The 14646-nt window shown below is 47.4% G+C and overlaps 2 protein-coding genes across 3 annotated transcripts in view; both read left to right on the top strand.

Moving 5' to 3' along the window:
* The first annotated feature begins 5974 nt into the window (after window positions 1–5974).
* LOC113214232 (structural maintenance of chromosomes protein 6-like) lies at window positions 5975–11576 on the top strand. 2 transcript variants are annotated; one of them, XM_026433542.2, is made up of 19 exons: window positions 5975–6105; window positions 6191–6355; window positions 6466–6584; window positions 6671–6869; window positions 6950–7108; window positions 7184–7428; window positions 7503–7622; window positions 7705–7838; window positions 7918–8121; window positions 8197–8393; window positions 8469–8603; window positions 8688–8869; window positions 8946–9256; window positions 9337–10041; window positions 10117–10285; window positions 10379–10492; window positions 10663–10860; window positions 10933–11066; window positions 11394–11576. In XM_026433542.2, exons 2-19 carry the CDS (start codon window positions 6286–6288, stop codon window positions 11422–11424), a joined length of 3426 nt encoding a protein of 1141 aa, XP_026289327.1. In that variant the 5' UTR covers window positions 5975–6105; window positions 6191–6285; the 3' UTR covers window positions 11425–11576. The 2 variants fall into 2 exon arrangements, with proteins under 2 accessions (XP_026289327.1, XP_052122711.1); XM_052266751.1 differs by having other exon boundaries at window positions 6466–6588; window positions 6675–6869.
* A 1001-nt stretch (window positions 11577–12577) lies between these two features.
* The window catches only part of LOC113214212 (catenin delta-2), a gene marked incomplete in the record, with an annotated part of 67360 nt that continues 65291 nt past the window's right edge, over window positions 12578–14646 (top strand). The window contains 1 exon segment of the mRNA XM_052266726.1: window positions 12578–13220.

The following is a 14646-nucleotide window of genomic DNA, read 5'->3' as shown; positions in this document are numbered from 1 at the left end:
CCCCCCCACGCCCCGGCGGAGGCGTGGGGGCGACACAAGCCCGCTGCTGCCCTGCGAGTTTATTAGTATGTATTGGTGACACATTTCAGGGCCCCGCGCCGCGTGGCCGCCTATGGTCATAAAACCTCGGTCCCCGCCCCGCCCCGTCCACGGAGGACACAGCTTATACCCCCCTTAGATTCGAATGATGACGGAAAGGGGGCCGGCAGCAGGGCGGGCAACCCGCGATCATCCCTCGCGAAAGGACATCTGTTAGTCTGTTGCTCGCGGTCCCTCGCGGGGCGTCGCGAATCGCGATAGGCGTACGTCGTCGCAGTAGGTCGGTCGCGGTTCGCGACTACCCCCGCGAAGGACCGCGAACAACCAGCGGACACACTCTAAATGCTGTACCGGGGGAGGGGGGGGGGCACCTGCTCAGCCCGTAATAGCCAGGGGCGACCGGCAAGCCCGTCCGCATGCCTGCGTGCGGTACAGTATGTCTACACAAGTGCGCGGGGTGAAACAGCCACCTCACCTGGTAGTCAAGCATTCAACTCCAAATGCAGCCGCACCTTGATGGATGTGTCCACGTGCTCGCCCAAGTGGGCCGCGCACTCGCGGATGGTATTGAACATGTACTTGATCTTGCTCGGCGTAAAGGTCGGGTTCAGTTTGAGGCGCATGTTCTTCCACGGTTGCCCGGACAGAATGAACAGGTGGCCGGACAGTGGGTCCTTCTCGGGGTCCGAATGCATGCCCCGACCGCTGAAGTCCTGAAGGGTGAGACGGTGACACATGCACTTACCTACAGGATGGCCGCTCTTGCCCCGTTGTTTTAAAAAGGTAGACTAGCCCGCCCGCACCCACCTCTCCGGTCCCCTCTCACCTCCCCTCTCCGTCTGCGAGCGGGCTAGTCTACCTTTTCAAAACAACGGGGCAGAGCGGCCACCCTGTATAGTGTATTTCGGCTAAACGTGGTAGAAGAACATAAACGTTCCCGTTTGGTCAAGAGATTCCCGCCTCTACGTCACGCCGGTAGATGGGGTAAAGGCTTGGCCAATCAGGAACCTTTATGTTCTACCCGCTCTTCTTCTTCCTCCGTTCGACGAAATACACTATCGAGCACATCCAGGCGCAAGATGTAGCGCTTGTCGCGGTGCTGCAGATAAATGTCCTCGGCGACCTGGAACAGCCCCTTCCTGCCCAGGATGCTGTCGGCGTAGTTGCCCCACGGCATGCACTGTAAAAAATATTAAGAATTTTCCTAGTCCATTGGGTGTATGATTTCCCAGCGGCAACTGGGATTTTCAATTCCCAACCCAGTGGGTTTGCAATGGCCAATCCCTTTCGAGGATTTGAATTTTCAAGTCTATGTGGACCTGTGAAATTTTGGTGCGAAAGCAGAAAATTCATGCCTGGAAACGAAAAATTCCGAATTGGATAAGAGGTTTGTCATTAACAGACCCACAACTTGAATTTTAGTGTCGGGTTGACAATCCTGCAACTACAAACCAGAATTTCCCAACCCATACATGGAAATAGTGTTTCCTAACCCACAACTGGGATTTGGGGAGCTCCGCTCGCGCGCCCCTTCGCTTTAGAGTATATAGGACTCTACTTCGCTTAAGAGAGCTAGCTGACGCCATCTCTCCACCTCCCGCTGCGTAGCGGAGGGGTAACGTGGAAGAGAAGCAACCCGTAGGTCCATGATCGACTCCCTCTCGGGCCGTTTTTTTTTAGTAGCTCATTGTGGCCCTTATGGGACCAGGTGCGTTCCCTAACCCACAACTTGAATTTTCAAGTTGTCGGTTACGGAACGATATTCCAACCCACAACTTGAAAATTCTTACGTGGATACAATTCTGTCAATCACAAGCCCTCTGGGTTGAGGATTTTCCCAACCCGTGGGTTAAGAAATTCATCCACCCATGGATCAGCAAAATCCCACGACAAAAGTGAGAATCGAGCGTTTCACCACCCAAAACTGGGATTCTCTTAATTTTTTTTCTACAGTGCAGGGCCGCCGGCGCGGCGGGCACGTCGATCGGCAGGGCGATCGGAGAGCTCCGGAAAACGTTCTTCCACCACCCCCTCCCCCTGTTGTAGCAGATTTAGGAGACACTTCCGGGGAGCTCTCCCTCCTTCGATAATATTCTATGTACCGGGTGTCCCGGCTCTTACATGCCAGTATGTATGGCGGGTTGAATATGCGCTGGCTCGCAGGCGCGGTCGCGCTCCTGATAGCGCCTGCGAGCCGGTGCTTATGCAACCCAACGCACTGGCATGTAAGAGCCGGGACACCCGTACATAGTGTATGTTCACAGAAATGCATTCGTACAGTGAGTTCTTGATCACGAACCTGAGTCCTGCTACGTGACCACGTGTTTGTCGCACACCTGCGTGTTGTTTCTGCCGGGTTTCCCGCGGAAGGGCTGCGGGGCCTGCAGTGCGCACGGCCGGGGCCCCTGTGCGTGTGACCCCGTGGCCCGGGCAGATTCAGAGCGAGGGGCGTGATTCCCGGATATCAGGAGGATTGGGATGACAACAAACAAGAAGCAGGCATACAGTGTAACTGTTTTTATTTTCGAAATAAACATTTTATAAACAATCTATTAAAGCCTTTCGCTCTGGTTTTGTGAGGGGTTGCAACCACCGCGCATATGGATAGAATCAGTGCGGCCACCATTAAAAGGTTGTCAAAAACAATCGTCATGATTTCTGATTTCTGTCGAACAGACAAGTCGTTTACAATTTTCAACTTTAAGGAGCTGCAGACAAAGGCGAGCCGCCGCCGCCGCCGCCGCCACCGCCACCGCCGCCACCGCCGCCACCGCCGCTGCTGCTGCTGCTGTTGACGATGCTGCTGATGGCTGCCTCGAAGTCGGCAGCCCACGGCTTGTGCTGGACTATGCTTCTGATTAGAGCAAGACTGACCAAGTCTTCAGTAGGGTCGTCGAGGCCCCCGTCGCCTTCTTCTCCGTCTTCCTCGCCGTCCTCCTCGGGCTCGTCCGTCACTGCGTCTGCGACGTGCGTGTTGTTGGTCGAACCACCCCCAGAGCCTCCCTCCTCCAGGAGGGCGGGAAGTTCCTCGCGGACGAACTTCTCCGCAGCAGGCTTGTCAGCAGACAGCGTCTCTCCAGCGATGTCCACCCCGTGCAGGCCGAACCTCTTGATAAAGTTGCTGCACCAGCCGTTGCTCGCCCTGAAGGATTTAGGCCCGCCTTGTGTTTTGTTGATCGCGAGTGCCTGCCGCTGGATGGCGGCCATCGGGACGCTGCCGTTCTCGAGTGCCCGCTCCCGCGCGAACCACTGGAACAGCTCGGCCTCCATGTCCGGCAGCTGGGCTTTCTTCATGCTGCTCTTGGCGGAGTGGTCCCCGGGGAACTGCGAGATGGCCGCTGCGCTGCGTCTCCAATTACTCACAGAGCGCGGCGTGATGTGGAGATCCATGGCAATGGTGCTGATGTCTTCACCAGCATCCAGACGACGGAGAGCCTCTTCTTTCTCGGAGAGGGACGGCCTCCTCCGACGGCTACCGCTGGCCGGTGTCTTCGGGGGGGTTGCACGTGGAGGGCCCATGGCTGCAGACAGGGACAGCGAGACACAGCGACACAGAGACAGCGAGGTGTTCACAAGGCGACAAGTTCTCAAGGAATGATAAGGTGCCCCAAATTGCACCTGGTCTTATACGTTCGAAGGGGGTGCCCCAGGGCCCCGGGGCCACGGAGTCAAGCACAGGGGGCCCGGCCCGGACGCCCGGACCAGCTTAGACCTCTTCCCGAGGGCCACTAATCCCCTGCCCGGGCCGGAGCGCTCGTCACCTGTCAGAGCTTGGCCGGCCCTCGCCCGCCTGCCCGAGAGTGGTGGGGATGGGTCTCGGAAGATAACCGCGGGGAAGATAACCGAGGAATGACTGTACTTTTCCACAGGCTTTGCAGAGGTTGTCGCTTCTAGCTCTAGCCACCAATCTGGTACACCCACCCCCCTTTCCGGGACAAGTCCATGCGCGGGTCAGAACGCAATGTTGTGCAGTCGTGCGCCGGAGACCGCGGGTACGAACTTACTGACGGGTGCGGGCGAGACGGGCTCACGCGAGGCCGACCTCGCGACAAGCAGCTCGTCGACGACCGTGGCGGTGCTGGTCCATCCAACACCATTCGGCGATCCTGATCCTGGGCGTGCTCCCCCCCCCCCTTCTCCCTCCCCTCCGAGGCTTTGCACCTCCGCCGTCGCCATGATCCGTGTCCGGGAGTCCTCGGGTCGGGCGCGCGGCGTACTCAATGACGGGGTCCTCGATCCAGAGGTGACGCTTGCGGGAGCGAGGCGAGCCGGACGATCCTGGTGCGATTGCATCACGCGGTAGGGATGGGCGGGATCGCACGTGCCCCTAGGACCAGCGGCAGCTACTCGACGACCGTGGCGGTAATGTGGCCCAACACCAACACCATTCGGCGGCGATCCCGGGCGTGCTCGCCCCCCTCCCCCACCTCCCTCTCCACCGAGTTGTCTCGGGTCGGGTGTACTGAATGACGGGGACTAGTGTGGGTGGGACGGGCTCGCACACATGGGCGCAAGGGCCAGCAGCAGCAGCTCCACGACGAACTTGGCTGTGCTGTCGTCCAACGCGTCCCACTGGGTTGTTTCTTGTCCTGGACGGTGCGGAAGCAAATGACTGCCGTGCCCCCCACCCCCCGAGTGTTCGACCGTTCTGAAGGATCCTTCAGAACATACTGACAAGACAAACTTTGCTAATTTCAACGGTCATTTCAATCGACGGAGGAAGAAGAATGGCGAGTAGAACATAAATGTTACCGATTGGTCGAGAGCTTTTCCGCCTCTACGTGACGCCGGTAGTGGGGGTAAGCGCTCGGCCAAATCAGGAACATTTATGTTCTACCCGCTATTCTTCTTCCTCCGTTAGTCGAATCGTCGGAATACACTATTCGGCGAAGAATGGAGAGCATGGTCCCTCGTGTGACGAGTACCTGCCACCTGCCGTAGCTCGCCTGCTCCCTCTCGCCCCCCTCGGCCTAATCCCCATCCTTCCACCCAGCCACCCGAGCCACCCGGACCCGGACTACTCAGAAAACAGCAACATGTGCTTTGGATAGGATGATGCTTGTGCTCCCTTTTTCCTTGAAGCAAGTACCGGGTGTTGCATGAAGGACACAGGACACAGGTGCGGGCGGGTTTGCCTACCCACTCTGCCCGTAAGGCGCCATAGCCCCTTGGGTAGGCAAACCCGCACGCACCTGTGTCTTTTATGCAACACCCGGTACTGCATTTGTGTCGTTGCGCGAAGACTCCCTTTTCTCGATACTCGACATTGTATAAAGAATGATAATTTTGTGGTGAATCGGAAAGCTCCATCCCTATTCCAAGAGGGCCGTCGGGATGGCCTTTCTCCGGACAGGGGGCATGCGGGCGGAGGAGAGCGGGCGAGGGAAGGGGACGTTGGGAGTGAGAGGATGCAGAATGTGAAGAATGGGACCTAACTGCAAAAAAGGGTGCACACTGACTGGATGTCAAAATATTGGCAATGACTGAAAACTGACTGGACGTGACTGAGAATCTATGCTGGATTTGACAAGATCGGTTATTTACCTTCACTGGATGTGACTAGTGCTGTCGTCTCCGTAATGGTCAGGCATCGTTTGTCGTCAGGATCAAAATTAAATTTGAACGAGATCGTTTTGAGAACCCCAAACTCGTAAACCAATCAGATCGCTTGTCATTCCACCGACGCGAGCGCCATCCTACGGGCGTCTGGGACATTATGACCTACCTAACCTACCAAACAAAAAATCGTCCGTGTTCCCTTGTTTGGTCAATTTCAAGGCTGCTCAACAGCTTTCTAGTTTTAACAGAGAAATAATCCTTTCATGTGTTTTTAAAAAGAATGCATGATACGGCATGTTAGTAATGCGGAATGTTAAGAACTTGGTGGGACATGGTGGGATCCCTGAGGAAGAAAAGGCGCGTACTACTTCACCCCCCTCCCCTCTCCGGCAAAACAAAAACATCCTCCTCCGTTAGTCGTTAGTAGTCTGACGCCGGCCGACAAGTCCAGGCAGGTTAGAGGTTGGTTGGGAGAGTAAAAGTAGAAGTGTACGGTTTGTGGATCGAGTGAGTTGCTGAAATGAATGTCATCCATTTTCTTCATTACCTCTGATCCTTGAGAGTGTTGTCATGCTTCTCTGCTTTATTTCAGGGTAATCGATATCGCTGATCGTGTGTTATGTCGTGTGAAATCTTAGTGGTGCACCTATCCTAGCCGTTCATTTTCATTCAAGATTCATCTTCACGATGTCTCTGGAAAACTCTCAGTACACCTTTCACAGTCTCCAGGATGTGTCTAAAGAAGACTTTAATAAAGGTATGCCTGTCTGATTCTTGCGTCGAAATTTGAAAAGGACCATTTTAAATACATCGTCAACTTTAAAATCTGTTTGCTGTGTCTTGGAGTCAACTGTTTCTTATTTTCAGAGGTTGATAGAATAACCAAGGAAGTTGATCAGGCCAAGGATGATGGATCAGCTCCTGGTGTTCCTGCTAAGCGAGGGAGGTACACTCAAGAAGCCAGCTCTCAAAGTCAACCAAGCCAGGTAACTTAATGTGGCACACATTGATGCTGTCTCCCGGAGTGCCTCTTACATCATGTCGAGCCTTTACCTTCTCGTGGTTTTTGTAGATACGACCAGTCAGTGGAACTATCCTTGAGGTGGTGCTGGAAGATTTTCTGTGTCACGCTAATATGAAAGTTACTCTCAACAAAGAAATCAACTTCATTGTGGGAAGAAATGGTAGTGGCAAAAGTGCCATTCTGACAGCTTTAGTTGTTGCCCTAGGTGGTAGTGCTAGCACAACTGGCCGAGGAGCTGCTTTGAAGGGTATGGTAGCACTTTTGTTTAGCTTTGTATGAATCAGAATGCTGCTCGAAGTGTTAATTTCGTTTTATTTTCCTTTGTAGATTTTATCAAGCATGGGTGCAATTCGGCCCGAGTCACTTGTGTTATTAGCAACGCAGGGGCCATGTCTTACAAGAAAGAGATCTATGGCGAAAAAATCTCTGTTGTCAGAACACTGCATGGAACTGGTGGATCTGCTATTAAATTGAGGTCAGAGAGAGGTAAGCATTTTCATTTGATTTTCTCTCTTTAGTACACCTTTGCCTATTTTATCATGTATGCTTGCTGTCTTCAAGGAAAATTAATTTCGTCTAAAATGGAGGATTTACGAGCTATGACACTTCAATTAGGGATTCAAGTTGATAATCCAATCAGTGTTCTGGATCAGAACACAGCACGACATTTCCTAGCTCAAAGCAAGCCTGAAAATAAATTTGAATTATTCATGCGGGCTACCAATTTAGACACTCTTCAAAAAATTTATGTTGACATCACTTTATCTGTTGACAAAATTAAGCAAGAAATTGCCAAAAAGGAGCGTGTAAGTTGCATTGAATTAAGCTTCTAGACATATTCTTACCTGTTGTTAGAATAACTTACCATTTTGTTGTACAGCAACTTGTTGATAATAATCTAGAGGTGAAAGAGGCTGAGCGCATGTACAAATTATTGGCTAATCTTGAAATAGATAGAGACCGGACAATTGACTTAAAAATGGAATTGCTGTGGGCAGAGGTAAAATAAACAGTAATTTATATAAATCCCTTCTGTGGCTGAAGTGCTGTTGTCTCATTTTGCCAATAACTTTTTTCTCTAGGTACGAGACTACATGATTAACCTACAACGTGTACAGAAGGATCTTGCTAAAGCTCAAAAAGAAAAACAACATTTGGAGAAAGTGTTGTCATCAGCTGAAAGTACTGAAACAGAACCTCTTCTTCAGGAAATTGAGTAAGACTTTCATTGCTCTTCAAATCTGTAAATTTTCTCCGTAAGCCATGACTATTTTACCATCATTCCTTATCTTTAGGTCTTTGAAAACAGAAGTCAAAGCTTTTGAAGATGAGAAGAAAGACTATGAAAATAACTTGAAAGAATTGAAAATTCAATATTCAGCACTGACCCAGAAACTTAGGAAAATAGAACAAGAAAAATGTCTCAAAGAAAGGAGAATCAAGGATGACATGAAGACTATCAATGAATATAAAAGTGAGATTCGGTCTCAAGAACAGAAGTAAGCACACTTTTCCCTTCATCCTGTTCCTTTCAAAGTATATTTTGTGGACTTACCAATTTTTTGGCTCTTTAGAATGTTACCAGAGCATGTTGAGATGAGGCGAAAGCAGAAGGAGGAGATCCATGAACTTCAAAAGCTAAAAGAACAGAAGACTGAAATCCGTAATGCTAAGGACCGTGAAGCACAAGAACTCCAACGTCAGCTATCCGCTGCTAAGTCTGAGCTCTTTCCATTACAACAAAAGAAAAGGCAGCATGAAGAAACCATAAGTATGTAGTTGAATAAAATTCCGATTCATGCACTTGAGTCATGATATTCATACTTACATTTGTTACATTTTCCAGGATCTTTATCAACAACCCTTCAAGGGCTACAGTCGAATGAGTCCAACTTGTCCCTATTTGGGCCTAACATGCCGGAATTGGTGAGACAGATTGAACTATGTAATAAATTTAAGAAGAGACCGGTGGGTCCCCTGGGTAAGTTCTTACATTTAAATGAAAATATGCATACCGAGTGTAGTAACTAAACTTACATTTTTTTACTGTTTTACAAATATCTAGGGGCGTATGTCAAGGTTAAAGACCCCAAATGGGCTCTAGCTGTTGAATGTGCTATGAAGTCACGGCTGAGCACATTTGTAGTGGAAAACATTGATGATCAAAGACTTCTGCAGAGTTTAATTAAAAAAACAATGACAAGAGGTCATCCACCATCAGTAGTTCGTTGTGCATTCACTACTTCGGTAATATTTTTTACTTAGAAGCACCATTTGATATTTTATTTAATTATTGTAAATGTCTAATATATTTCCTTTGTAGCCATTTGATACATCAGGAACAGCTGCTCGGACTTCCGAGTACTGCAACGTTTTGGACATTGTTGAGATTACGAATGTAGTTGCTAGGAATATGCTCGTGGACTCTTGCAGTCTTGAGAAAATTATGCTCATTCCTTCTGACGACGAATGCTATAGATTGTTGTCGAATGTGCGTTCGGTGCCAAGGAATTGTGGTAGAGCCTTCACTCTCAATGCTGACACATACATGCCAGCACCACGTTATGGATCTTATGCATCCAACCAGCGATCTGCCACAATCTTACAACAATCATCACGTGCGGAAATAATCAGGTACCCCACTACTTTTCTGAAGTTATTATGCCTTGTAGTCAATTTCAATTATGAGGTGTTAAAACTTCTTATTTGTCCAGCCAAACACAACAACAAATCGAAGAGCTGCGGGAAACACTGCAGGCTGTGCAGCAAAGTATAGCTACTACCAGTAATGACACTATTAATATTAGCAAGCAGTTAGAAATCTGTCGAAATGCCCAGAAGAAACTCTCAGCTGAAATTTTGTCGGCAACAGCCAAGTTGGAGAGATTAAAAGATATTGAGCAACCCGACACCAACTCTGTGTCTGTGTTGCGAGAAGAACTTCAGTCAAGGGAACAAGAGTTGCTTCAACTCAAAAATAGTCTTGATGACATCCCTGCCAAAGTAAAGTTTGTTGAAGCTGAAAAAGACGAACTGAAGCTGAAAGGTTCTGACGTACAGGCCAAGCTTAAGGAAGTAAATGATAGAATTGAAAACCATCAAATAAAGCAGAAAACATGCAGGGATCAGTTAGATGAGCTGCAGAGTGCTAAAGCTGGGAAGAAACGGAAATTAGAGCAGGTTAGTAAGCAAGAGGACCAATTGATTGTCCGTTCTAATGAGTTGGAAGAAAAGCATACTAAAGCAAGAGATGCTGCTGTAAAATATGAAGATCACGTTCGTTCAGACTTAGAAGATAGAAAGAAAGCAAAAGAAGATAGAGAGAAAGCAAAAGAAGCTGCTGATGCTGCTCCTAGTAATTCCCAGAAAGTTGAAGAAATTAGGCTGAAGGAATTTCAGTCCCAATCTAATACCAAGAGGTATAGTCTTGCTTGCATTATTTTTTTTATCTGCTGTCAAGGGGAATCTAACTTTTTTATTGTCTTCCTCTGCAGGAATGTGGAAGTAATTGATCGTGAGTTACGTACTCTTAATAAAAAGCTAGCTAGTGCTGAAAGAGCGCTAGGGGAAAATTCTGGTAGCATAGAGGTGCAATATAAGGAGAAATTGATTGCATACAAAACTACGGAGAAGTACATTATACAGTTAAAAGTTAATGCAGAGGTATAGTTAATTAATTAATTGATATTAGCCATGATTTGAGTAAAACTGATATGCTACTCCACCTACAATACTAAGCCTAATGTTTTTTTACAGTATATGAAGCTGGCTCTTGAACAACGGAAAGGTCTTTACCATACCCAGAAAAAGCTAATGAATGGTGTAGTTTCCCATCAATTTACTCGGGTCTTAAGATTCCGAAATTGTACTGTAAGTCTATTTCTATTCTAAAATAAGTCTTGAAGAGAGTGTAAAGATTTAAAGTTAATATCATTTAGGCGGTGCCACATAGTTTTTGACTAACTCTCAGATAAAATTCTGATCTACATCTTGATAAGGATCAATTACGATGTAAACTCACACACTAATGCATTTTTCAGGGGACTGTTCGTGTGAATTTTGAAAGAAAGACATTGGATATTTCTGTGGGGCCTGTTGATGAAGGAGAAAGGGCAGGCCTAGGAACGTCATCGCTCTCGGGTGGGGAGAGGTCCTATGCAACTATGGCTTTTGTCATTGCACTTTGGAATGTGACTGAATTACCTTTCTATTATTTGGATGAATTTGATGTTTTTATGGTAAGTTCATGATTTCTGAAATGGTTCTGAGAAGACTCTATCCATTTTCTTACATTTAAATTTTCTTTTTAGGATATGCTCAACCGGCAGACTGTACTCACACTACTATTAAGGTTTGCCAAGCAGAAAGTTGGTTTCCAGTTCGGTTTTTTGACTCCACTTGACACAACTGCAATTACTGGATCAGACCGTGTTACTATATTTAGGTATGTCTTATTTTTGCTTTTTTTTTTGGCCTTCTTAATTGAATGCTTAAACGTTGGGATTCTTAAGGAAGTGACTTTAGGGTTTAGAACAAATTTGAGTGTCCCCACCAAAATTGCACTTGTCACATTAGTTTAGTTGTGTGTTGGACACTTAGGCTCAACTCATACCTATTCCCGTTAATATCTAATTATAGTCATTTTTTTTTTCTTTAGTACTGTGATCAGGGACTAAGTAAAGTGATAATTATTGGTACTTAAGTCAACATGTTAAAGTTTTTTGTTTTTTTTTAACCCAACTAATATTTTTTGTGTATTTTTGTTTTGCAGGCTCGCCGATCCAAGAGGAAATCCTCAATAACATTGCAAGCTCAACTGTGACATATATTACGTTTCACACATGATATATATATATTTATATGATACATTTAGTCACTTTCACTATATTTCATAATGTAATGAAGAAAATTGTATTTCATTCATATTTTTATAAATGAGTTTTGTTGCTAGTTCCATACAGATTTAATTACTTCAACCCTCATGTCTTGAAGTAGAGGTCTTCAAAGTTGACAATTGTAGGCATGCTCTGCTTTCAAAATTAAATTAACTTTGTATCCCTGTTGAGGGTGAACCCTAAATGAAGCCAGTACATCGGAGAGGAGAGAACCCCTTGTGTTGGTCGGGACAGGCTGTCTAGGCTGCTAGTCCGGTCCATCGCGGTTTCATGTGCGGAGCGCAGCTAGCGTTAGCGCGCCGAGAAGGTAGGCCACCCAACTAATCAGGCTGAAGGTAGGAGAGACCAAGAAGGTTTAAAGTGAATCGTGTAGGTCTTTCCTTGAAACGATAACATGCTTGTAACGGGCGAAGTTATCTGTTTTATGTCATTTCCGAGACGAGTTGGTTCTAGTATCGGACGATTTCTCACTAGACTCCGAATCTCCCGCGTGGCCCGCCCCGCACATGTAAGTTGGTGCGCTGGCCAAGAGATGGCGCTAGCCTTCGAAGGACGACTCCAGGCCCAGGCCAGGTTTCTCCAGGTCCCAGGTCTGCTCCAGGCCCGAGCTTCGCCCTGTGGACTGCAGGGCACGCAACGCAGGGGCCTCTCACTGAAGATCAACTTGCTATTTCCCAGAAATTGCACTATTATCTATCACTATGTTTCCTTTGCGATGGGCAAATAAATTGGGAGCCCTTTTACGGTATTTTGCGTAACTTTAGAGCCTTCCGAGGTTATTTGATTTGGGCTCTTTCTCCCCCCACCTCTGAAGAACTACAACTAGCGAGCTGCATTCCCTGGATAATATGCTCTTGGCATGTTCGGTGCCGACTTCGCCCGACTGGAACTAGATTGTAGAATCTCGGGCGTTATTCCCCGCGGGCTTCTCCGGTGCCGATTGCCGATGTCCGGCCGGCGGCTATCTCGCTGGAGGCTCCAGCGGCTCCGCGGAGGGGCGGGGGGGTCGCGTGGCCACGGGCCTCGGCTCGGGGTGGGCTCGGCCGTGTTCGGCTCGGCAGTCGGCAGTCCGTGCGAGACGAGCCTACCCAGCGTGCAACGGGCGCGCCGCGCAGCGCCGCGGCTGTGTTGTGTCCTTGTGGAATAAACATTCACTCCAGCAACGAGACGGGACGGGCGTAACCCCCCGTGTATGTCGCTCAAATTTTATTTTCCGCCCGCCGCCCGGAAAAGTGTGTGAGAGCGAGTGCGTGCGCGGGCGCGGGGCGACAAGTGCGAGAACGTCGCGGTGCTAGTGCTCCGGGGCCGCCCAGCGGCGAAGAAAAGTTGTCGAGTGATCGTGTACGAAACTAGTTGGGTCTGGGCCGGCTGGCTGCTGCTGACGTAGGGATGTGGAAAGTTTGGTGTGTTTGCGGCTTTTCCGCGACTTTTCCGTGAGCCGGGTTGGCGAGTGCGGTGCCCCGCCGGCACGGCGCGCAGTGGAGTGGTGGAAAGTGTTCTGTGAAGTGGTTAGGCCGAACCGAGAGCCGTGATTTCGGTTTGTGAACCAAGCCTACTCGGTACTCCTCCAGACGTCCCGACTCTTCCCGCCGCCTATTTCACCTGTTTTGGATTTTATAAATTACTGTGCATCTGCAACGGATAACTTGGATACGTTCGTCTTTGCTGTTGATCATTTCTGCCGGTTTTTAACATGAATTTAGGTAAGTTTTGAAAGCGTCTGTTTTCGTTTTGGGTATTTATTTACTTGGGCAGACTAACCTAATTCTTTTCAATTGTGGTTTTGGTGTAACACAATTAACATATTCTGAACAATTGAGACCTTACATCTTTATCTATTTTACATTTTATGAGCCGTTTTATTGATTTCTGTCATAAAAGTACAGTTTTAATGTCTTAACCTTACTTTTGACCAATGTCCCATTTGCTTGTCATAGGAAAGGTAGAGTTGAATACTTGGATTTGTGTATGTTTTACACTCCATTGACTTTAACTGTTTCACATTTTTAAATAACGATACAGACAATTTTATGTCAATTTACACTTGTTTTAGTTTTAAAAATTAAAATTTAAAATGTCATCTGCTATTTCATTATGTTCTTGCATCATTATTAATCTCACATTGTAAGGGAAGCTTGCTATACTTCAGGGGAATTTGAAGCAATTTTTTGTATTATGCACTAAAATCTTATGTGTGAGAACATTTTGATGCTGTCATATTATTTGTGTATTCGAATCCAAGTTTCTTTAACATTACGGTTTTACTAGGTAATATTAGAATCACTGTAAATTGGACCAAGGTATTATATCATCATTCTGGTTCGCAATGCCCTTCTTAATTCGTGAATTAAATAAAACAAAAATAACAAAACTTGTGATCAACACTTTTAGTGCAAAATGCCCTCAATGTGGCTATACTTTGCTAGGTTTTCCAAAGCGTAATGTGCACATGTGGACTTTAGTACGTCCATGGTTATGTTCATTTTAATTTTTGTCAGAAATTAGTAATCACTGGCTCAGTAAAAATTTTCATGTTCATTTGTTACACTTTTATCTGAATCTGGTATCATCACTGGATTTACACTGCTTTAAGACCAGTTGCTGTGATAGACCAGTTTTAGATTACAATTTTTTGGTCATTGATGTATTTGAAGCGCATGCTATTGTGTTGTTTTTTCGTCTATAAATAATTTGTGTCTGACTTTTCAGTCATTTCCATTAAAACAACTGGGATTTTATGTAACAGGTATAGAGGCATAATGTTTTTAATGTTCCTGATTAATCTGACACCACTAACCTGTAGTCCTGGAACTAATTTGTGAGGGTCTTGTTTGCTGCATGCACGTTTGATTCTTGTTACAGCGGCACTGATCAGTGTTGCCCATTCGGCCATTAATAAACCAGTCTGTTGGTCTGGGGCTGGAGAGAGAGATGTAGGGACGTTGTGGGTGGAAATGGCCAGGGCAGGGCGGCCTGAGCTTGTCGCGAGGGTGCGCCCCGACAGTCATTGTCGCATGTTTAGAGGAAATCATATTGCTCGGTTTGAATCCGCCAGGACCATTTATCAGTCCTTGTCGGATTAAATGATGCTGGGAAGGGTAGGGGCGGGGTTGGGCGTGGGGAAGAGGT

This window comes from Frankliniella occidentalis, unplaced genomic scaffold (genome assembly GCF_000697945.3).
Source record: "Frankliniella occidentalis isolate FOCC.00 unplaced genomic scaffold, Focc_3.1 Scaffold42, whole genome shotgun sequence".
Lineage (NCBI taxonomy): Eukaryota > Metazoa > Arthropoda > Insecta > Thysanoptera > Thripidae > Frankliniella > Frankliniella occidentalis.
Note: the sequence above shows the minus strand (reverse complement) of the source record. Positions and strands in the feature narration are given on the sequence as shown.

Bases quoted from the DNA above. Each gene is read 5' to 3' on its own strand.
- LOC113214232 (XM_026433542.2), top strand. From the start codon at position 6,286: ATGTCTCTGGAAAACTCTCAGTACACCTTTCACAGTCTCCAGGATGTG. The intron at 6,356-6,465 runs GTATGCCTGTCT...TCTTATTTTCAG, and splicing joins TAAAGAAGACTTTAATAAAG to AGGTTGATAGAATAACCAAG. The intron at 7,429-7,502 runs GTAAGTTGCATT...TTTGTTGTACAG, and splicing joins AAATTGCCAAAAAGGAGCGT to CAACTTGTTGATAATAATCT.